Genomic DNA, 21612 nt, shown 5'->3' with positions numbered 1-21612 from the left:
GAGCTCAGATATGAGAGAAAGTGCCAAGCGAGGTATAAAACAGAGAGATCAGGAGAGCGCAGCACAGAAGAAAGCAGCAGGTAGACTTGCTGACAGAACACGCTGACAGACAAGCAGACATGATCGATATAAAGATGGCCACTCTTCTCTTTGCTGCTCTGCTGGTTCCAGGGCTTTTGGCCAAGGAAGGTAACACACACACACACAGCTGAACTGACACAGGACATGAATAAGAACTATTAGTCACTTCTCATTGCTGGTCTACATAGCGGCATGTCTTATCTGGACTGTGTGGTTGTCTGTCTGTATATCCCGCAGACCTCCAGGGCCCCTACCCTATAGGACTACAAGTGTACGACAGCCTGAACAACAGCCCCAACCTGACCTACACCACTAACATAGCCTACAGGGGCATCCTTCTGGGGGCCATGAAGAATCTGCAGAAGACCAACTCAAACTTCAAGTCAGTTTCATAGAACTGCATAGAACTTACGCTTGTGGTTGTCCCAAGGTATTGCTGCCTATGGGCAGAGGTTGGACTGGGTATGGTCTGGGCACATGTCTAGATGTTTGTGTTGTGTCAGATTCACCTACCACGAGACCGATGATTATGGACCCTACCTGGAGAGCATCAATGGGGTCGCTGGAGAAGACGCCAAACAGACGTACTGGGAGCTGCTGGTGAGGTTGGTGAACGGGACAGTAATCAGACCTGATGTTGGTAAGTGTGGCAGGACTCCTCTTTCTGTTCCCATGTTTTTGATCCTGATTTCTTTGATAGTGATAATAATGATACATTCAGCAGCATGCTACCACTGAGCTAGACCCACCCCTCCTCTTTACCAACTGATACCTTCTACCCTGCTGACTGTCATCTACTCGTATCTTACACACACACACACACACACACACACACACACACACACACACACACACACACACACACACACACAGTCTCTCTCTCCATCTCTCCATTTTGTGTACTGAGAACATGCTAACAGGATCTCCGGATCTCCTCTGCAGGTATTGGCTGTTACATCCCAGAAGCCAACCAAATGGTCATCTTCAAATACACCACATGGACAAAGACCAGCGTGTAGGTTTGAGTCTGGAGGAGATCCCATATCACAGGACCCCAGTCCATCCTGATGCCATCCTGGATAGGCACAGCTATTAATCAAATAAAACACTCAATTGAACAACTAAAGGATTTAAGGTCTTTCATTTAAAGTTTGTTTCAAAAGAGTTTCTCCAATGACACAGAAAAACTCTACCTTCCCAGATTGTATGAATGATAAATATTAAGTTACTGTTAAAATGGAATTCAGGTGATGATGGCAAATAATTATGATTATTAAAATATGAATACCGATATAATATCAAAAAGCATTGAAGAGAAAATAAGTCTTGAAAATGACTAAATGCATTGTGTTTGACCTGGCTTATGAGGAAGTGCATGTAAGAATTTTGAAAGAGTTGTTCTTGTGCTACAATGCCACAGACACACCCCTTCTTGTCCATACGCCCTTCAGGGTGTGATACCCAACATGATAAAATGCATGATTTTGGACAGCACACAAGCAGCAATACCGGCTTGTACTTTAGCTTGCCAGTTCTGAAAGGCATACTTCTGAAAGTACATGTGGTGCTGTTTTGAAGAATCTTGCATCTGTATATTATGGTAGCATGTACAAAAGTCACAGATCATTTTCTTTGGATGAAAGCATATGCTGTGTTCTTTTTGTGATTTGAGATTGTTGTCTCATGTTCCTTGGTTTTCAAATCCAATTGATGCCCTATTTACAAGCAATGTGCACAGAGAGCTTCATGTATGCCCATAGAACTGCACCTAAACCAACAATGCCAACCCTCAAACAAGACAAGGAAGACCTCCAAGGAAAACCCATTGAGAACCTTGGGAGGAGCAATTCAGTGAGGAATCTCCTCCTCCAGAGACAGTCAGTGACACAGAGAGGTGCAGACCGAAGACTGAACATAGTCATGCTTAGTATTAAACAAGCGAAGCAGGTTCATGCAGGGGACGCGAGACCTAGCGCGTCACAGCAATCGTCATCACGCGGCAGGGCACACCATCCTAATATGGATGGGTATATAGCAGAGATCCCAGCTCTTGCATCGCTAGTGCGACACAGATGCTCTCCGTCTCCTGCGGCCTCCACCTCCCCGGCCTCCACCCTTTTGTCTGGTCTTCTTTCTCTTTTTCTCAGGGGGAATACTGTCGCTGCTCTCTGCCCGGATGGCGAGACGGTGTCTCAGGAGACGGTGTCTCAGGAGACGGGGTCTCAGGGGACGGTGTCTCAGGGGACGGTGTCTCAGGGGACGGTGTCTCAGGGGACGGTGTCTCAGGAGACGGTGTCTCAGGGGACGGTGTCTCAGGAGACGGTGTCTCAGGGGACGGTGTCTCAGGAGACGGTGTCTCAGGAGACGGTGTCTCAGTTGGATGCGGAAGGAAGCCGCTGTGAGCACAACCATACGCCAAATCAAATATTATAATGATGTATTGTACCATGTGAAATAAAGTACCGGTAAACAAAACTACTCAGTCCTCCTGCCTGAACCAGTATGAATCACAGCAATCTGTTATGTACTTTTGTCTGTGTCTTTGGATGCAAACTCCTGTTGAACTACTGAATGTAAATATAAAGGAAACTTAAATGCGACACAAGAATGTCCAACCATCTTGTTTGGCAATCCCTAGGGGCTGTTCCAGTTCTTACTGCACTCCAGGAAATTGGAGTCACTAGTCATTGTGTTCCAGTAATGGCCCTGAAAGGCCTGTTTATCTGACACTACACTGGTAGGGTATAAATAGAGAGACAAGAGAGAAAGAGAGAACTTCAAACTAGTATCTGGTAACCAGACAGGTGTACGGACTGGACCGACAAGCAGACATGATGTACATGACAATTGCTTTTCTCTTCACTAATCTACTGGTTGCTGGGCTCATGGTTGGGGATGGTAAGACACAAACTCTTTCTCTCTCTCTCTCTCTCTCTCTCTCTCTCTCTCTCTCTCTCTCTCTCTCTCTCTCTCTCACACACACACACACACACACACTCTCACACACACACACACACTCTAACACACACTCTGTAGGTTGTTTCCTCTCTATGTTAGCCTATGTTACCACATTGCTCATCTTGATTGTGGTTGTCAGTCCATATGTCTCCAGGCTGCTATGGGAACTCTCCTGTAAAGCTGCTAGTGTACAACAGTCTGACCAACAGCCCCAACCTGACCTACATCTCCTCGGTGGTGTACAGGGGTTCCCTGTTTGGGGCCATGAAGAGGCTGCAGGACACAAGCGCTGGATTCAAGTCAGTACACGCAACCACACACAGTCCTACACCCTTCATTGTTGTCCTGTTTGTCATGTAGACATTCATATGCAATCGTGTTATGTTGTGTGTGATTTTGAATGAGTGAGGGTTGTTGTAAAGTGATTTGGCCCCTGTGTCTAGTTAAATCATGCATGTGGTTGTACTGTGTCAGATTCACTTACAAAGAGAACGTTGACTACGGACCCTACCTGGAAAGCATCAACGGAGTTTCTGGGGACCAAATCAAACAGACTTACTGGGAGCTGCTGGTGAAAATGGTCAATGGCACTATTTTCACCCCTGATGTTGGTGAGTAGGACTCTTCCTTTCTATCAATTATCTCTCTCTCTAAATATGCTGGGTTGTGTACTGAGCACCTACTAACCCAGTTCTTTCTGGATCTCCTCTGCAGGTATCGGTTGCGAAATCCCAGAAGCCAACCAGGAAATAATCTTCAAATACAAAAACTATTAAATTCCAGCAGCTGACACAGTGCAGAGCTGAAACAGAGTCTGGAGGAGATCCCACTTCACAGGGTCTCAGTCCATTCTGTATCAGTACATCTATTAATCAAATAAAATCATGTATTGAAAGATTCTTTCTCAACACTTTATCTATGATCCGTGACACAGACAAACTCCACCTTCCCAGATTGCATAAATGTAATTTGCAGAATACAGATAAATATTCAAACATGAATACAGAGGTATTTCACAGCCATTTCAAAAACATTGAGGGAAAATAAGGATTGGTATTATGGGCCATCTATATAGAGATAATACTGATGAAAAAAAAAACATAGGACCATTAATAAGGAAAAAGAAAAGAAAAAATCATTTGTTTGAAACATTGCATGAGAATAATCTATGAAAATCTTAAAGGATAAGTTGAGGCCTGAAGTTTATCTGAAGTATTACGTATACATAATAACGTAAACTACTCTTTAACAATGTAACCATCATCGACACACAAACATGACACAATAACACAAAACCACCTGGTCATGAATCAGATGATCATAAGTAGTGCACACCCAAACAGCGTCACACAACATCTGATCCCTTGGCCATCTTCAGTTTCAATATTTAAAGGAGTGCCCTGGAATTGTCAAGCATCTGGTCTATAAACAACAATCAATCAATCAATATCAACATCAGTCACATTCTCTGACACAATGGATGTCTTATAAAAAAAAAAGTAATACAGTATCTACTCATTCCAAAAACGTGTTAACCCTTATGTCACCCAGACTTCATGGCTACAGATGTACCTCATGTCAAACTAATCTCCATTGTATCAAGAATCTTAGATATAAGGCCGTATAAGATGCCCAACCCATCCCCCAGGGTAAACTGTCCTACAGAGGGGTCATACTTAGGTCAAACAGACATTCCTTCACCCTCTCCTGACCTAACAATGAACAAAGGAGCCTACAGTTCAACCACTATTAAAACACATTCATTGTCCATACATCCAAAAATTCCAATACAACAAGCAATGTCACAGAGGGCTTCACATATGCCAATAGAACTGCAGCTAAACCAACCTAAACCCTCAAAGAACACAAGGAAAACCGTCATGGAAAACCCATGGAGAACCTTGAGGGGAGCAATTTAGTGAGGGATCTCCTCTTCCAGAGACAGTCAGTGACACAGAGAGGTGCAGACGATAGGCTAAACATAGTCATGCTTAGTATTAACCAGTACGAATCACTGCAATCTGTTATGTACTTTTGTATGTCTCTTTGGATAAAATCTCCTGCTGAATGACTGAATGTAAATATAAAGGAAACTTAAATGCGACACAAGAATGTCCAACCATCTTGTTTGGCAATCCGTATGGGCGAGAAAAGGTCATTGTGTTCTAGTTATGACCCTGAAAGTCCTGTTTATCTGACACTACACTGGTAGGGTATAAATAGAGAGACGAGAGAAAGAGAGAACTTCAAACTAGTATCTGGTAACCAGACAGGTGTACGGACCGGACCGACAAGCAGACATGATGTACATGAAGACTGCTTTTCTCTTAGTTAACCTGCTGGTTCCAGGGCTCATGGCTGAGGATGGTAAGACACACACACACACTCTCACACACACACTCTCTCACACACACTCTGTAGGTTGTTTCCTCTCTGTGTTAGCCTATGTTACCACATTGCTCATCTTGATTGTGGTTGTCAGTCCATATGTCTCCAGGCTGCTATGGGAACTCTCCTGTAAAGCTGCTGGTGTACAACAGTCTGACCAACAGCCCCAACCTGACCTACATCTCCTCGGTGGTGTACAGGGGTTCCGTGTTTGGGGCCATGAAGAGGCTGCAGGACACGAGCGCTGGATTCAAGTCAGTACACGCAACCACACACAGTCCTACACCCTTCATTGTTGTCCTGTTTGTCATGTAGACATTCATAGGCAATCGTGTTATGCTGTGTATGATTTTGAATGAGTGAGGGTTGGTGTAAAGTGATTTGGCCCCTGTGTCTAGTTTAATCATGCATGTGGTTGTACTCTGTCAGTTTCACCTACACAGAGCACTTTGACTATGGACCCTACCTGGAAAGCATCAACGGAGTTTCTGGGGACCAAATCAATCACACGTACTGGGAGCTGCTGGTGAAAATGGTCAATGGCACTATTTTCACCGCTAACGTTGGTGAGCAGGACTCTTACATTTACATTTACATGTATTCATTTAGCAGACACTTTTATCCAAAGCGAGAGAGAGCTTTACAAAGTGCATAGGTCTCTGATAATAACAACAAGATAGCCCCAAAGCATTGCGGTAAGCCAAAACAAGAGGCACACATTGTGAACAACCAAAAAATAAGTGCCAAAGGGAAGAAACATGAAGAGCATGTAGTTATGCAAGTTACAATTAAACAACATGAATCGTTAAGTGCAAGTGTACCTGTAGAAAAGCAAGCAACAGCAAAAAATAAAATAAAAAATAAGATTAACTAAAATAGAATATTTCACGGTGAATACAACAGTTTAAATCAGTTACCACTAACCAACAAGAGCAACAAGTCTCTAAGCAAGAGTCATTGTGATCCTTGAGGAAACTAGCATTGGGTTCAGCAAACCATTCCTAAGTACCGTTGTACTCCCGTCTTCCTCTCTGTCAATTATCTCTCTCTATCTCTCTATCTCTCTCTCTCTAAATGTGCAGTGTTGTGTACTGAGCACCTACTAACACAAAGTTCTTTCTGGATCTCCTCTGCAGGTATCGGCTGCTACATCCCAGAACCCAACCAGGAAATAATCTTCAAATACAGAAACTATTAAACTCCAGCAGGTGACACAGTGCAGAGCTGAAACAGAGTCTGGAGGAGATCCTGCTTCACAGGGTCTCAGTCCATCCTAATACCATGTATCAGTACATCTATTAATCAAATAAAACCCCTCACTGAAAGATTATTTCTCAAAACTTTCTCTATGAATATTTGACACATCAGTGACACAGACAAACTCCACCTTCCTAGATTGCATAAATGTAATTTGCAGATTACAAATAAATATTCAAACATGAATACAGAGGTATTTCACAACCATTTCAAAAACATTGAGGGAAAATAAGGATTTGTATTGTGGGCCATCTTCATAGATAATACTGATGAGAAAAACATAGGACCATTGGTACAGAAAAAGAAAATAATTAGTTTGAGGCATTGCATTAGAATAATAGAAATCTATGAAAATCTTAACCCTTTGTGCTGCCTTCGGGTCATTGTGACCCTCCGTGTGATAAGCAGTGATATGACCCTTGTTGAGGCCTGTTCTGAAGGCCATCTTCCTGCTCTGGGTACTTGGGGGTGGGAGGACACTTGGGCAAGGCCTGGCTTTGGCATTTTTGAAACTCGACACAGGCCTGACTGACAGAATGTGTTGGAATCCTGCGGTCTCCTAGACCCAGCTGAGGTCTGGTTGGAGCTGTTCATCAGGGTGTCAGACACTGCTGTCACATCAGTGTCACACAGTCATCAGTTCTGAGGACCTCTCTCAAGCCAGAAGGATATTACAGATGTGAACTACCTTGTTTTAGTGATGATGTAATTGATGATGTAAACCATATTTTGTGCCATCATATTTTCCCATCCTATTAAAAGCCCTCAATTGGCCGCATAGTCTGTCATCAGGCAGATACTGTAGTTTCTATTAGAAATATTTGGAGGAGACAGCTGATGGTATTTCTCTGAAAGGCAGTAAATACTGTGTTTCCCAGTACCTTTATTGATTGTATCCGGATTCCGGAAGGTGTTTAGAGGTCAAAGAATGACTAAATGACAGGTGTGTCAAGTCCTGAAGGTAATACAAGCGGTCTATTGTACACTTACGGAAGTTGGCTCAAAATGTATCCAAAATCTATCTGATACACACAATAAACACTGCCATTGTGTTCCAGTGTTAACTTGGTGAGCTCAGATATGGGAGAAAATGCAAAGCGAGGTATAGAACAGAGAGATCAGAATTGTTCTTCTCTTCGCTGCTCTGCTGGTTCCAGGGCTTCTGGCCAAGGAAGGACATGAATGACTGACACAGGACATGAATAAGAACTATTATTCACTTCTCATTGCTGGTCTACATAGCGGCATGTCTTATCTGGACTGTGTGGTTGTCTGTCTGTATATCCCGCAGACCTCCAGGGCCCCTACCCCATAGGACTACAAGTGTATGACAGCCTGAACAACAGCCCCAACCTGACCTACACCACTAACATGGCCTACAGGGGCATCCTTCTGGGGGCCATGAAGAATCTGCAGAAGACCAACTCAAACTTCAAGTCAGTTTCATAGAACTGCATAGAACTTACGCTTGTGGTTGTCCCAAGGTATTGCTGCAAGGTTGGACTGGGTATGGTCTGGGCACATGTCTAGATGTTTGTGTTGTGTCAGATTCACCTACCACGACGACCGATGATTATGGACCCTACCTGGAGAGCATCAATGGGGTCGCTGGAGAAGGCGCCAAACAGACGTACTGGGAGCTGCTGGTGAGGTTGGTGAACGGGACAGTAATCAGACCTGATGTTGGTAAGTGTGGCAGGACTCCTCTTTCTGTTCCCGTGTTTTTGATCCTGATTTCTTTGATAGTGATAATAATGATACATTCAGCAGCATGCTACCACTGAGCTAGACCCACCCCTCCTCTTTACCAACTGATACCTTCTACCCTGCTGACTGTCATCTACTCGTATCTTACACACACACACACACACACACACACACACACACACACACACACACACACACACACACACACACACACACACACACACACACACACACACACACACAGTCTCTCTCTCCATCTCTCCATTTTTTTGTACTGAGAACATGCTAACAGGATCTCTGGATCTCCTCTGCAGGTATTGGCTGTTACATCCCAGAAGCCAACCAAATGGTCATCTTCAAATACACCACATGGACAAAGACCAGCATGTAGGTTTGAGTCTGGAGGAGATCCCACATCACAGGCCCCCAGTCCATCCTGATGCCATCCTGGATAGGCACAGCTATTAATCAAATAAAACACTCAATTGAACAACTAAAGGATTTAAGGTCTTTCATTTAAAGTATATTTCATAAACGTTTCTCCAAGATCAGTGACAGAGAAAAACTCTACCTTCCCATATTGTATATATAATAAATATTAAGTTGATTAAAATGGAACCCATGTGCTGACAGAAAATAATTATGATTATTAGAATATGAATAACGATATAATAACACAATTTCAAAAACATGGAGGAGAAAATAAGCATTCTAAAATAGTTATTATTGTGCTACAATACCACAGGCACACACCTTCTTGTCATACTTGCCAGTATGAATCACTACAATCTGTTATGTACTTTTGTATGTCTCTTTGGATAAAATCTCCTGCTGAATGACTGAATGTAAATATAAAGGAAACTTAAATGCGACACAAGAATGTCCAACCATCTTATTTGGCAATCCGTATGGGCTTGAAAAGGTCATTGTGTTCCAGTAACGGCCCTGAAAGGCCTGTTTATCTGACACTACACTGGTAGGGTATAAATAGAGAGACGAGAGAAAGAGAGAACTTCAAACTAGTATCTGGTAACCAGACAGGTGTACGGACCGGACCGACAAGCAGACATGATGTACATGAAGACTGCTTTTCTCTTAGTTAACCTGCTGGTTCCAGGGCTCATGGCTGAGGATGGTAAGACACACACACACACTCTCACACACACACTCTCTCACACACACTCTGTAGGTTGTTTCCTCTCTGTGTTAGCCTATGTTACCACATTGCTCATCTTGATTGTGGTTGTCAGTCCATATGTCTCCAGGCTGCTATGGGAACTCTCCTGTAAAGCTGCTGGTGTACAACAGTCTGACCAACAGCCCCAACCTGACCTACATCTCCTCGGTGGTGTACAGGGGTTCCGTGTTTGGGGCCATGAAGAGGCTGCAGGACACGAGCGCTGGATTCAAGTCAGTACACGCAACCACACACAGTCCTACACCCTTCATTGTTGTCCTGTTTGTCATGTAGACATTCATAGGCAATCGTGTTATGCTGTGTATGATTTTGAATGAGTGAGGGTTGGTGTAAAGTGATTTGGCCCCTGTGTCTAGTTTAATCATGCATGTGGTTGTACTATGTCAGTTTCACCTACACAGAGCACTTTGACTATGGACCCTACCTGGAAAGCATCAACAGAGTTTCTGGGGACCAAATCAATCACACGTACTGGGAGCTGCTGGTGAAAATGGTCAATGGCACTATTTTCACCGCTAACGTTGGTGAGCAGGACTCTTACATTTACATTTACATGTATTCATTTAGCAGACACTTTTATCCAAAGCGAGAGAGAGCTTTACAAAGTGCATAGGTCTCTGATAATAACAACAAGATAGCCCCAAAGCATTGCGGTAAGCCAAAACAAGAGGCACACATTGTGAACAACCAAAAAATAAGTGCCAAAGGGAAGAAACATGAAGAGCATGTAGTTATGCAAGTTACAATTAAACAACATGAATCGTTAAGTGCAAGTGTACCTGTAGAAAAGCAAGCAACAGCAAAAAATAAAATAAAAAATAAGATTAACTAAAATAGAATATTTCACGGTGAATACAACAGTTTAAATCAGTTACCACTAACCAACAAGAGCAACAAGTCTCTAAGCAAGAGTCATTGTGATCCTTGAGGAAACTAGCATTGGGTTCAGCAAACCATTCCTAAGTACCGTTGTACTCCCGTCTTCCTCTCTGTCAATTATCTCTCTCTATCTCTCTATCTCTCTCTCTAAATGTGCAGTGTTGTGTACTGAGCACCTACTAACACAAAGTTCTTTATGGATCTCCTCTGCAGGTATCGGCTGCTACATCCCAGAACCCAACCAGGAAATAATCTTCAAATACAAAAACTATTAAACTCCAGCGGCTGACACAGTGCAGAGCTGAAACAGAGCCTGGAGGAGATCCCACTTCACAAGTCTCAGTCCATCCTAATACCATGTATCAGTACATCTATTAATCAAATAAAACCCCTCACTGAAAGATTATTTCTCAAAACTTTCTCTATGAATATTTGACACATCAGTGACACAGACAAACTCCACCTTCCTAGATTGCATAAATGTAATTTGCAGATTACAAATAAATATTCAAACATGAATACAGAGGTATTTCACAACCATTTCAAAAACATTGAGGGAAAATAAGGATTTGTATTGTGGGCCACCTACATAGATAATACTGATGAGAAAAACATAGGACCATTGGTACAGAAAAAGAAAATAATTAGTTTGAGGCATTGCATTAGAATAATAGAAATCTATGAAAATCTTAACCCTTTGTGCTGCCTTCGGGTCATTGTGACCCTCCGTGTGATAAGCAGTGATATGACCCTTGTTGAGGCCTGTTCTGAAGGCCATCTTCCTGCTCTGGGTACTTGGGGGTGGGAGGACACTTGGGCAAGGCCTGGCTTTGGCATTTTTGAAACTCGACACAGGCCTGACTGACAGAATGTGTTGGAATCCTGCGGTCTCCTAGACCCAGCTGAGGTCTGGTTGGAGCTGTTCATCAGGGTGTCTGACACTGCTGTCACATCAGTGTCACACAGTCATCAGTTCTGAGGACCTCTCTCAAGCCAGAAGGATATTACAGACATGAACTACCTTGTTTTAGTGATGATGTAATTGATGATGTAAACCATATTTTGTGCCATCATATTTTCCCATCCTATTAAAAGCCCTCAATTGGCCGCATAGTCTGTCATCAGGCAGATACTGTAGTTTCTATTAGAAATATTTGGAGGAGACAGCTGATGGTATTTCTCTGAAAGGCAGTAAATACTGTGTTTCCCAGTACCTTTATTGATTGTATCCGGATTCCGGAAGGTGTTTAGAGGTCAAAGAATGACTAAATGACAGGTGTGTCAAGTCCTGAAGGTAATACAAGCGGTCTATTGTACACTTACGGAAGTTGGCTCAAAATGTATCCAAAATCTATCTGATACACACAATAAACACTGCCATTGTGTTCCAGTGTTAACTTGGTGAGCTCAGATATGGGAGAAAATGCAAAGCGAGGTATAGAACAGAGAGATCAGAATTGTTCTTCTCTTCGCTGCTCTGCTGGTTCCAGGGCTTCTGGCCAAGGAAGGACATGAATGACTGACACAGGACATGAATAAGAACTATTATTCACTTCTCATTGCTGGTCTACATAGCGGCATGTCTTATCTGGACTGTGTGGTTGTCTGTCTGTATATCCCGCAGACCTCCAGGGCCCCTACCCCATAGGACTACAAGTGTATGACAGCCTGAACAACAGCCCCAACCTGACCTACACCACTAACATGGCCTACAGGGGCATCCTTCTGGGGGCCATGAAGAATCTGCAGAAGACCAACTCAAACTTCAAGTCAGTTTCATAGAACTGCATAGAACTTACGCTTGTGGTTGTCCCAAGGTATTGCTGCAAGGTTGGACTGGGTATGGTCTGGGCACATGTCTAGATGTTTGTGTTGTGTCAGATTCACCTACCACGACGACCGATGATTATGGACCCTACCTGGAGAGCATCAATGGGGTCGCTGGAGAAGGCGCCAAACAGACGTACTGGGAGCTGCTGGTGAGGTTGGTGAACGGGACAGTAATCAGACCTGATGTTGGTAAGTGTGGCAGGACTCCTCTTTCTGTTCCCGTGTTTTTGATCCTGATTTCTTTGATAGTGATAATAATGATACATTCAGCAGCATGCTACCACTGAGCTAGACCCACCCCTCCTCTTTACCAACTGATACCTTCTACCCTGCTGACTGTCATCTACTCGTATCTTACACACACACACACACACACACACACACACACACACACACACACACACACACACACACACACACACACACACACACACACACACACACACACACACACACACACACAGTCTCTCTCTCCATCTCTCCATTTTGTGTACTGAGAACATGCTAACAGGATCTCTGGATCTCCTCTGCAGGTATTGGCTGTTACATCCCAGAAGCCAACCAAATGGTCATCTTCAAATACACCACATGGACAAAGACCAGCGTGTAGGTTTGAGTCTGGAGGAGATCCCACATCACAGGACCCCAGTCCATCCTGATGCCATCCTGGATAGGCACAGCTATTAATCAAATAAAACACTCAATTGAACAACTAAAGGATTTAAGGTCTTTCATTTAAAGTTTGTTTCAAAAGAGTTTCTCCAGTGACACAGAAAAACTCTACCTTCCCAGATTGTATGAATGATAAATATTAAGTTACTGTTAAAATGGAATTCAGGTGATGATGGCAAATAATTATGATTATTAAAATATGAATACCGATATAATATCAAAAAGCATTGAAGAGAAAATAAGTCTTGAAAATGACTAAATGCATTGTGTTTGACCTGGCTTATGAGGAAGTGCATGTAAGAATTTTGAAAGAGTTGTTCTTGTGCTACAATGCCACAGACACACCCCTTCTTGTCCATACGCCCTTCAGGGTGTGATACCCAACATGATGAATGCATGATTTTGGACAGCACACAAGCAGCAATACCGGCTTGTACTTTAGCTTGCCAGTTCTGAAAGGCATACTTCTGAAAGTACATGTGGTGCTGTTTTGAAGAATCTTGCATCTGTATATTATTAAGGATTTAAGGTCTTTCATTTAAAGTATATTTCATAAACGTTTCTCCAAGATCAGTGACAGAGAAAAACTCTACCTTCCCATATTGTATATATAATAAATATTAAGTTGATTAAAATGGAACCCATGTGCTGACAGAAAATAATTATGATTATTAGAATATGAATAACGATATAATAACACAATTTCAAAAACATGGAGGAGAAAATAAGCATTCTAAAATAGTTATTATTGTGCTACAATACCACAGGCACACACCTTCTTGTCATACTTGCCAGTATGAATCACTACAATCTGTTATGTACTTTTGTATGTCTCTTTGGATAAAATCTCCTGCTGAATGACTGAATGTAAATATAAAGGAAACTTAAATGCGACACAAGAATGTCCAACCATCTTATTTGGCAATCCGTATGGGCTTGAAAAGGTCATTGTGTTCCAGTAACGGCCCTGAAAGGCCTGTTTATCTGACACTACACTGGTAGGGTATAAATAGAGAGACGAGAGAAAGAGAGAACTTCAAACTAGTATCTGGTAACCAGACAGGTGTACGGACCGGACCGACAAGCAGACATGATGTACATGAAGACTGCTTTTCTCTTAGTTAACCTGCTGGTTCCAGGGCTCATGGCTGAGGATGGTAAGACACACACACACACTCTCACACACACACTCTCTCACACACACTCTGTAGGTTGTTTCCTCTCTGTGTTAGCCTATGTTACCACATTGCTCATCTTGATTGTGGTTGTCAGTCCATATGTCTCCAGGCTGCTATGGGAACTCTCCTGTAAAGCTGCTAGTGTACAACAGTCTGACCAACAGCCCCAACCTGACCTACATCTCCTCGGTGGTGTACAGGGGTTCCGTGTTTGGGGCCATGAAGAGGCTGCAGGACACACGCCCTGACTTCACGTCAGTACACGCAACCACACACTTAATTGTTGTCCTGTTTGTCATGTAGACATTCATAGGCAATCGTGTTATGTTATGTTATATATGTGTATGATTTTGATTGAGTGAGGGTTGGTGTAAAGTGATTTGGCCCCTGTGTCTAGTTAAATCATGCATGTGGTTGTACTATGTCAGTTTCACCTACACAGAGCACTTTGACTATGGACCCTACCTGGAAAGCATCAACGGAGTTTATGGGGACCAAATCAATCACACGTACTGGGAGCTGTTGGTGAAAATGGTCAATGGTACTATTTTCGCAGCTTATGTTGGTGAGCAGGTTTTTTCCTCTTTGTCAATTATCTCTCTCTCTCTAAATGTGCTGGGTGGTGTACTGAGCACCTACTAACACAAAGTTCTTTATGGATCTCCTCTGCAGGTATCGGCTGCTACATCCCAGAACCCGACCAGGAAATCATCTTCAAATACAAAAACTATTAAACTCCAGCGGCTGACACAGTGCAGAGCTGAAACAGAGCCTGGAGGAGATCCCACTTCACAAGTCTCAGTCCATCCTAATACCATCCTGTATCAGTGCATCTATTAATCAAATAAAACCCTTTATTGAAAGATTCTTTCTCGACACTTTATCTATGATCCGTGACACAGACAAACTCCACCTTCCCAGATTGCATAAATGTAATTTGCAGATTACAGATAAATATTCAAACATGAATACAGAGGTATTTCACAACCATTTCAAAAACATTGAGGGAAAATAAGGATTTGTATTGTGGGCCACCTACATAGATAATACTGATGAGAAAAACATAGGACCATTGGTACAGAAAAAGAAAATAATTAGTTTGAGGCATTGCATTAGAATAATAGAAATCTATGAACATCTTAACCCTTTGTGCTGCCTTCGGGTCATTGTGACCCTCCGTGTGATAAGCAGTGATATGACCCTTGTTGAGGCCTGTTCTGAAGGCCATCTTCCTGCTCTGGGTACTTGGGGGTGGGAGGACACTTGGGCAAGGCCTGGCTTTGGCATTTTTGAAACTCGACAAAGGCACACATTACTGTGATCTACTGTACAGGTGTCGGGTAGGTTGGAAAATGACAAAATATATGTAAAAGGTACATTCTGTTCAATCTATTGAACTAAACCCTTACGAGCCATATTATACAGGACATTATAGGTTATCTGGAGGCTGATTACAACCTATGGGGGGAGACCAAGCTTCATTGAAAATGGCTGGTAGATAATGGTTTAGATGTAATTAGATATTACTCTATTTTTCAATTTATCAAAGGTTGAGAAACTTTACAGTTCTGATCGAAGGTCAAGCATCTGCACTGTGTTGTGTTACACGGAAGTCCCAACCCAGTCACACATTAAATACCTTACCTCACACACCCACACACACATTACCCCGTCACACAAACACGCACACACAGTGAAGCTGGGTTAGGGTAACCCTACCACATCTACAACAACACAGTGCACAAGGCCACACAGTGAGAACACCCTGGTCATTTTTGAACAAACTCTCTCTACAAAGATAAGCCGGCGCTAATGGATAATGCAGCCTCCTGGGTTGTGTCGTTGATATCAGGTCTATTTTCAATTTTGCTTTAGAACCCTTGGTTCAGGGGTCTGGTGCTCAGTGCTGAACAGGAGCTGAACGTTCTCGCAGCATATTTCCTGTGTTGGGTAAACAGGCTTTTCTCTTGTCAACTACACATCCTTCAACTGAGAAGGCGTTTACATAATAGGTGTGGCATGTGCAGCATAGTGCTAAATTAAAGCAATATTATGACTTTAAGTGTAATAAAGAGTTTTGAGGTACACAAGAACCCCCAACACACACACCCCACAGCTCTGCATCTCGGAGCTACTATGAGGCATCGTTGAGCTGCCTGGCTACAGTCAGGATCTCCTTGGCTCCCTTGCTCAGCAGTAGATTAGCCAGGTCTAGCCCCAGCTTCTCCGCCGCGTCCTGGGCGGAGGCCGAAATCTTGGTGGCCGTCACGCCCACGTGCTGCATGCGCTCGTCCACCTCCTCCAGCTCCTAGGAGACAGGGGGGACGGACACACACACATACTATCTCACATCAGGACCACATCGCAAAGTAACCACATCTCAGCTACCAGGTGTGGTGGACAAAACAATTTACAGTTGCTAGCTGACTCATGTATGGGGAACGATAATAATAATGATAATGTAGTGATCCAGGAGTTAGATACACTGTGATGAAAGCCTTGCAGGAGGTAATTTTTCATCCACGTTGATAAGTGTCAGCACAACATGGGCTGTGAAGGTTCTGGTCTCTATGACAACAGGATGGATGGGACTGAGAGGTTCTGACCTGCTTGTCGTCAGCCAGGCTGGTCTGCATGGTCTCCTTCAGACTGTCACTCCCATCCAGGCTGTACACTGCCCCCGTCAGGTACAGCTGGGGATTGCAGCACAACAGCAGGGTTACACAGGAGCACGTACACACACACACACACACAGCTTTTGAGACAGAGAGGAGGAAGATGAACTTACGGAAGTCTTACCTGAGAGTCCTTGACCTCGGTGTTGACAGCCACAGGAACACTGCAGCCTCCCTCCTACAAACAAGTCAACATCAGCTCCATCAGTTGTGTACGTGTAACGTGTGTGTGTGATGGTATGTGTATTGTGTATTTATGTGTGAGTATTGCGTGTTGTGTGGTATGTTGCATATGTATGTGTGAGTGTGTGTGCAGTGTGTGTGTGTGTGTGTCCAGTATTTCTCTGTGTGTGCAGTGTGTGTGCCGTGTGTGTGTGTGCAGTGTGTGTGTGTGTGTGCAGTGTGTGTGTGCAGTGTGTGTGTGTGTGTGTCTCACCAGCTGTCTGAGGAAGGCCCTCTCAGCGATGCAGCGCAGCACGGTCTCAGAGTGGTGCAGCACAGACACCATCTCCAGGAGGTCCGTGTCTCTGGCTCTCACCTCCACCGCCAGAGCACCCTGGCAGGACACACAGCACGCAGGTCAGCACGCAGGTCAGAACACACACACACACACACACAGGGAGCACATTAGGATACACAAACACACACCAAAACCCTACACCTTACCTGCCCAATGGCATACATGCAGTCTTCAGGACTCAATATCTGCAAACAGAAACACATAATTTGATATTAATCAGCAGATAATCATCTAAAATGATCTATACCCAGCCTTCCATGTATATTTGTTTTGTACTTATCAGTCAGTCTTCCATATACTGTGTGTATGTACATGTTAGTGTTGGTCTACCTGGCTGATCCTGCTGTCCCAGCCCATACGGCACAGTCCTGCTGCAGCCAGGATGATGGCAGCAAAGTCCTCCTTCTCATCCAGCTTCTTCAGACGAGTGTTCAAGTTCCCTCTCTGGAGGGACGGTTTAAGGACCAAATTAAATGCACCCTCAAGGGTCTACTTCTAGAACTACATCTGTTCAGATGATCCTGTGTAGAGACCAGTCTTGTGTCTCTTCAGAAAAGGATACAATGTCTTTGAACTCCAGGTGGGGGAACCTTTTCTTCAGCTGGGCAGCCCTGCGTAGGGAACTGGTGCCGATCACACTGTGAAAGCAAACCACCCACAACCAGCAGCTTCAGCATCAGGGAAGATAACATTAGCTGCACACTGTGAACAGGCAGAGGTGCGCTTGTTTGGTACCTCTTATTAGGAAGGGCGTCCAGGGACTTGCCAGCGTTTTTGGGGTGCAGTACTACTGCATCATGGGGGTCCTCCCGCCTTAAAAGAGCAGGAAGAGAAATCAAGCACACCACTGACATGTTTAAAACATGTATAAATGTATAAATATCCCTAGACTGTATAATTTTTCCAAAATAAAATGCTAGTTAACCCAGGTATAAAATGTACTGACATGCAACTGACTAAAAACAAAAGGCACGGTGACCAGTCTGCAGAAAGGATTACATGAGGAAGAGGGGGAGGAATAGTAGGAGAAGGCAGAGGAGGGGGAGGAAGAGGAAAAGAGGAACTCTTTGAAGGTCCCTCAGATCAGGAGGGCAGCTGAGTGAGAGATAGAGTCAGGGAGGCAGCATGGTGGGCCTCACCTCAGCACAGCTCCGATGGTGAAGCCTGGAGGCAGGGTGGTGGGCAGGTCCTTCAGAGAGTGGACCACCAGGTCGACCCTGAGGGGCACAGACACGGTCACTAGCGGCCTCTATATGCATCTACACAGTACGTTACACGTGCATTTGTACACACTGTGACCTGTGCTATGTGCTTATTTTTAAAGATGCACTTGTGCGCAAAGGAAACATTCTGGCAATAACAGACCATGAAGATATCTAAAGTCATCTACAGGGTCATGGAGCAGCAGAGCTGGTTTCCTGTGTGAACACACAGCAGTGGTATGTCCTGTGTGGGTGAACTTCAGAGGCAGGGCCTCTACAGAGGCAGGGCCTCTCCAAAGAGCCAGACAGGACAGAAGCACCTGCAGACATGAAAGCCTGGGAGCCTTCTGAAGCAGGCAGACACACGCTAACAAAGACTGTACTTCAGCAGGGGAGGCCTCCGTGTGACCTGGGGCCAGCACACAAGAGCTAGGTCAGGGTCTGGGACTAGGACACTATAGAGAGATAGAACAGGTCCTGGGACTAGAATATTGTAGAGAGATCGTACTGGGTCTGGAACACTATAGAGAGATAGTACAGGTCCTGGGACTAGGATATTGTAGAGAGATAGTACTGGGTCTGGAACACTGTAAAGAGACAGTACTGGTCCTGGAACTAGGACTCTTTAGGGAGCAAGTACTGGTCCTGGTAACAGGATAGCTATGAGCTGAGAGGCAGTTGGCTCAGCTCCTCAGTGACCAAGGAGACCAGGAGTGACGGTTGAAGGCCCTAACAAGTCAGATGCAGATGGCACTCACTCATTCTTCTCCAGAGCATTCTCCAGTTCTTTGGTGAAAAGACTCTTCTCTCCAATCTGCATTCAGAAAACAACATGGTTACCAATGCACTACAAACATGGTTATCAAACAACCATGACAGTGTACCATGACGGTGAACACAGAGTTAACTCAGGAGACAAAATACTCTACCTACCTAGACATACAGTCTACTCTACAGTATCCTATACACTTTATACTGTAAGTAGGATGTCACCAGTGTAGTAGCTAGGGACTGGTAGTAACTCTGATTCTGATTCTTAACACATTTCCTATGACATTTCATGCTAATATGTAAAGGGATTCACCTTTGATAGTGCAGTATCTAGGATTTTGTCTCCAATAGTGGACATTCCAACTGAAACAGAGATTGCATGGTAAAAATCTATAAAGTGTATCTCACATCTGACAGCATGTGATTCAATGTAATTATTACAAAACACATTATACACATGCAATAACAGGATGTCACTTGTCACGAAAGCACCTGCTAAATGAACACATCATTTGAATGACATATGATGATAATACAATGTCTGTTATTATCAGGGACAGAATATCATACAGAGCAACCCAGCCATCTCACCTATCTCGAAATGAACTTCTGGAAACAGCTCTTTCAGCTTCTCCGCAACGCTGTCGGTCTGGATACGAGCCAACTGGGGCGCAAAAACATACACAACTGAGGTCCAGGTAACTCTATAGCTGAAGACTAAATGAGTCACTTTGGTCTCTCTTTCTTTGTCTCTTTCTCTCCCACTACCTTCCTTCTAAAAACAATCACCTTTTAAAGTCTTAATGCCCAATACACCAAATCAACCAGACATACAGAACACCACAGAGACAGCAGTGAAGGTCAACATCTCTTATGGATTAACCCATTCACCCTCTCAGTGTGTCTCACCTGGCTCTTCCTGGTCCCGATCCGTATGACCCGGCTGACCCTCCCGTTCCCATCCTGTCGGGGAGACAAACGCAAAAAGAAACAGCCGGTTATCGCACATAATACAGTATTACATATGGATGCTGATGCAGCCTTAACCCCAAACATATAGCTAGAGTCCACTCCACTCTCTCTCTCTCTCTCTCTCTCTCTCTCTCTCTCTCTCTCTCTCTCTCTCTCTCTCTCTCTCTCTGTCTCTCTCTCTCTCTCTCTCTCTCTGTGTGTGTGTCTCGGCTTGGTGTCTAACAACACCACATCTTATCATATCACATTCTTTCAAACACATAAACGCTGCGGTTGGTAGTCTTGTTCTCTTACCATAATGTACTTGTAAGGTCCTTCCTCCATTCTCTCTGAGAGACTGTTCCCTGTCTAGTCTTATTAACGGCTCTGACCACAGAAATACTGTTAGAACAATGCACTTCTCCGTAATCTTCTGCAGTACTTTCTAATGTACGTTTCTGAAATGTCGCATGTAGTAGCAGCTCTATGTGTTGTGCTCGCAGAGTGATGAATGGCTTTAAGTAAGAGAGTAGGGTGGAGGTCACTAGCTCCTAGTCTCCAACCTGCCTCTGTTACTCCTCCACCCCTATCATCTCTCTGGCCTTGTCTGATAACAGTGACAGTTACTAACAGAAGGGCGGGGTGACGAATTAAACTAAGGATTGCCAAGATTCTCGAAAGCACTTAAGAAGGTGGATGACTTGTTCGCCAGCTAACTTGAGTGTCTGTGACGAGGCACGATGAGTCAGGGATTTACATGTTTTTCTGATAAATATAGAAAGAAGTCACTTGTGGATGATAGGTGTGTGACATCAAAATGAAATCATGCCATCACTACTACAGCTCAATAGCTAATAAAGCTTTCTATGTGGTTTGGGGTTTAATGAACACTGATCAGCTCACTATGAGTGCGGGTTGAAAAACAAGCCGGTGAAGTGATTGTTTTATTGGACTTACCTTACTATTCTGCCATTTTTACAGCGTTTGACAGTTCCCAATCACTATCCAATAACAACGTTAGAAGGCAAATGGGAATTCGTCGATAAGCCAATCAACGACCTTAGTGGGTTGGCTGGGAAAATGGCGCATGCCTCTGAGCAAGGAATGTGCTCAAATTATCAATGATGTCCACAAGATCACGAGTTTCTTACCTGAGAACTGGCTTCTCCAGACATGTTTTAATACCCGATGAATGCATCTAAAGGTTATCCGTGTCAGGAACAAACGTTGCCCAAGATGGACGCCATCAACATAACGTTAATTGTTAAATAAACTGCCAAATTGTAGATTGCTCCGGTGACTGAAACGGCAGAGGAACTTCCCCTGTACGCCCCCTATTGACACT

At 43.9% G+C, this 21612-nt stretch overlaps 5 protein-coding genes and 1 pseudogene across 9 annotated transcripts; 5 read left to right on the top strand and 1 right to left on the bottom strand.

Annotated features, from left to right (window-relative positions):
* Nucleotides 1–53: 53 nt before the first annotated feature.
* Nucleotides 54–1194, top strand: LOC146257198 (transcobalamin-1-like). The gene is made up of 4 exons (XM_084673768.1): nucleotides 54–189; nucleotides 319–463; nucleotides 585–721; nucleotides 1024–1194. Exons 1-4 carry the CDS (start codon nucleotides 120–122, stop codon nucleotides 1098–1100), a joined length of 429 nt encoding a protein of 142 aa, XP_084529894.1. The 5' UTR covers nucleotides 54–119; the 3' UTR covers nucleotides 1101–1194.
* Nucleotides 1195–2830: 1636 nt separating this feature from the next.
* Nucleotides 2831–3936, top strand: LOC146257197 (uncharacterized). The gene is made up of 4 exons (XM_084673769.1): nucleotides 2831–2979; nucleotides 3179–3338; nucleotides 3514–3650; nucleotides 3754–3936. The coding sequence occupies exons 1-4, from the start codon at nucleotides 2913–2915 to the stop codon at nucleotides 3813–3815; spliced, it is 426 nt and encodes a 141-aa protein (XP_084529895.1). The 5' UTR covers nucleotides 2831–2912; the 3' UTR covers nucleotides 3816–3936.
* Nucleotides 3937–5303: 1367 nt separating this feature from the next.
* Nucleotides 5304–6807, top strand: LOC146257196 (uncharacterized). The gene is made up of 4 exons (XM_084673770.1): nucleotides 5304–5406; nucleotides 5522–5681; nucleotides 5857–5993; nucleotides 6564–6807. The coding sequence occupies exons 1-4, from the start codon at nucleotides 5340–5342 to the stop codon at nucleotides 6623–6625; spliced, it is 426 nt and encodes a 141-aa protein (XP_084529896.1). The 5' UTR covers nucleotides 5304–5339; the 3' UTR covers nucleotides 6626–6807.
* Nucleotides 6808–6902: 95 nt separating this feature from the next.
* Nucleotides 6903–21612, bottom strand: hmbsb (hydroxymethylbilane synthase, b). Of its 4 annotated transcripts, none has more exons than XM_084673766.1 (15): nucleotides 20583–21198; nucleotides 20226–20279; nucleotides 19908–19980; nucleotides 19630–19679; nucleotides 19304–19359; nucleotides 18483–18560; nucleotides 18079–18156; nucleotides 17906–17981; nucleotides 17674–17787; nucleotides 17490–17528; nucleotides 17260–17379; nucleotides 16948–17001; nucleotides 16755–16841; nucleotides 16258–16456; nucleotides 6903–6950 (listed from the first exon to the last, which is right to left on the bottom strand). In XM_084673766.1, exons 1-14 carry the CDS (start codon nucleotides 20610–20612, stop codon nucleotides 16283–16285), a joined length of 1083 nt encoding a protein of 360 aa, XP_084529892.1. In that variant the 5' UTR covers nucleotides 20613–21198; the 3' UTR covers nucleotides 6903–6950; nucleotides 16258–16282. The 4 variants fall into 4 exon arrangements, with proteins under 4 accessions (XP_084529892.1, XP_084529889.1, XP_084529891.1 ...); XM_084673763.1 differs by lacking the exon at nucleotides 6903–6950 and adding an exon at nucleotides 21419–21612 and having other exon boundaries at nucleotides 14985–16456; nucleotides 20583–20654; XM_084673765.1 differs by lacking the exon at nucleotides 6903–6950 and adding an exon at nucleotides 21225–21329 and having other exon boundaries at nucleotides 14985–16456; nucleotides 20583–20654.
* LOC146257195 (uncharacterized) lies at nucleotides 8194–13015 on the top strand (annotated as a pseudogene). The gene is made up of 5 exons (XR_014729897.1): nucleotides 8194–8370; nucleotides 8706–8778; nucleotides 12093–12237; nucleotides 12350–12487; nucleotides 12832–13015. The product of XR_014729897.1 is annotated as an uncharacterized LOC146257195 (transcript).
* Nucleotides 13937–14996, top strand: LOC146257194 (uncharacterized). Its single transcript, XM_084673772.1, has 4 exons — nucleotides 13937–14127; nucleotides 14243–14402; nucleotides 14577–14713; nucleotides 14821–14996. The coding sequence occupies exons 1-4, from the start codon at nucleotides 14061–14063 to the stop codon at nucleotides 14880–14882; spliced, it is 426 nt and encodes a 141-aa protein (XP_084529898.1). The 5' UTR covers nucleotides 13937–14060; the 3' UTR covers nucleotides 14883–14996.

Source organism: Hypomesus nipponensis, chromosome 15, assembly GCF_054491055.1.
Source record: "Hypomesus nipponensis isolate SF chromosome 15, ASM5449105v1, whole genome shotgun sequence".
Classification (NCBI taxonomy): domain Eukaryota; kingdom Metazoa; phylum Chordata; class Actinopteri; order Osmeriformes; family Osmeridae; genus Hypomesus; species Hypomesus nipponensis.
This window is presented reverse-complemented; position numbering and strand designations above follow the sequence as displayed.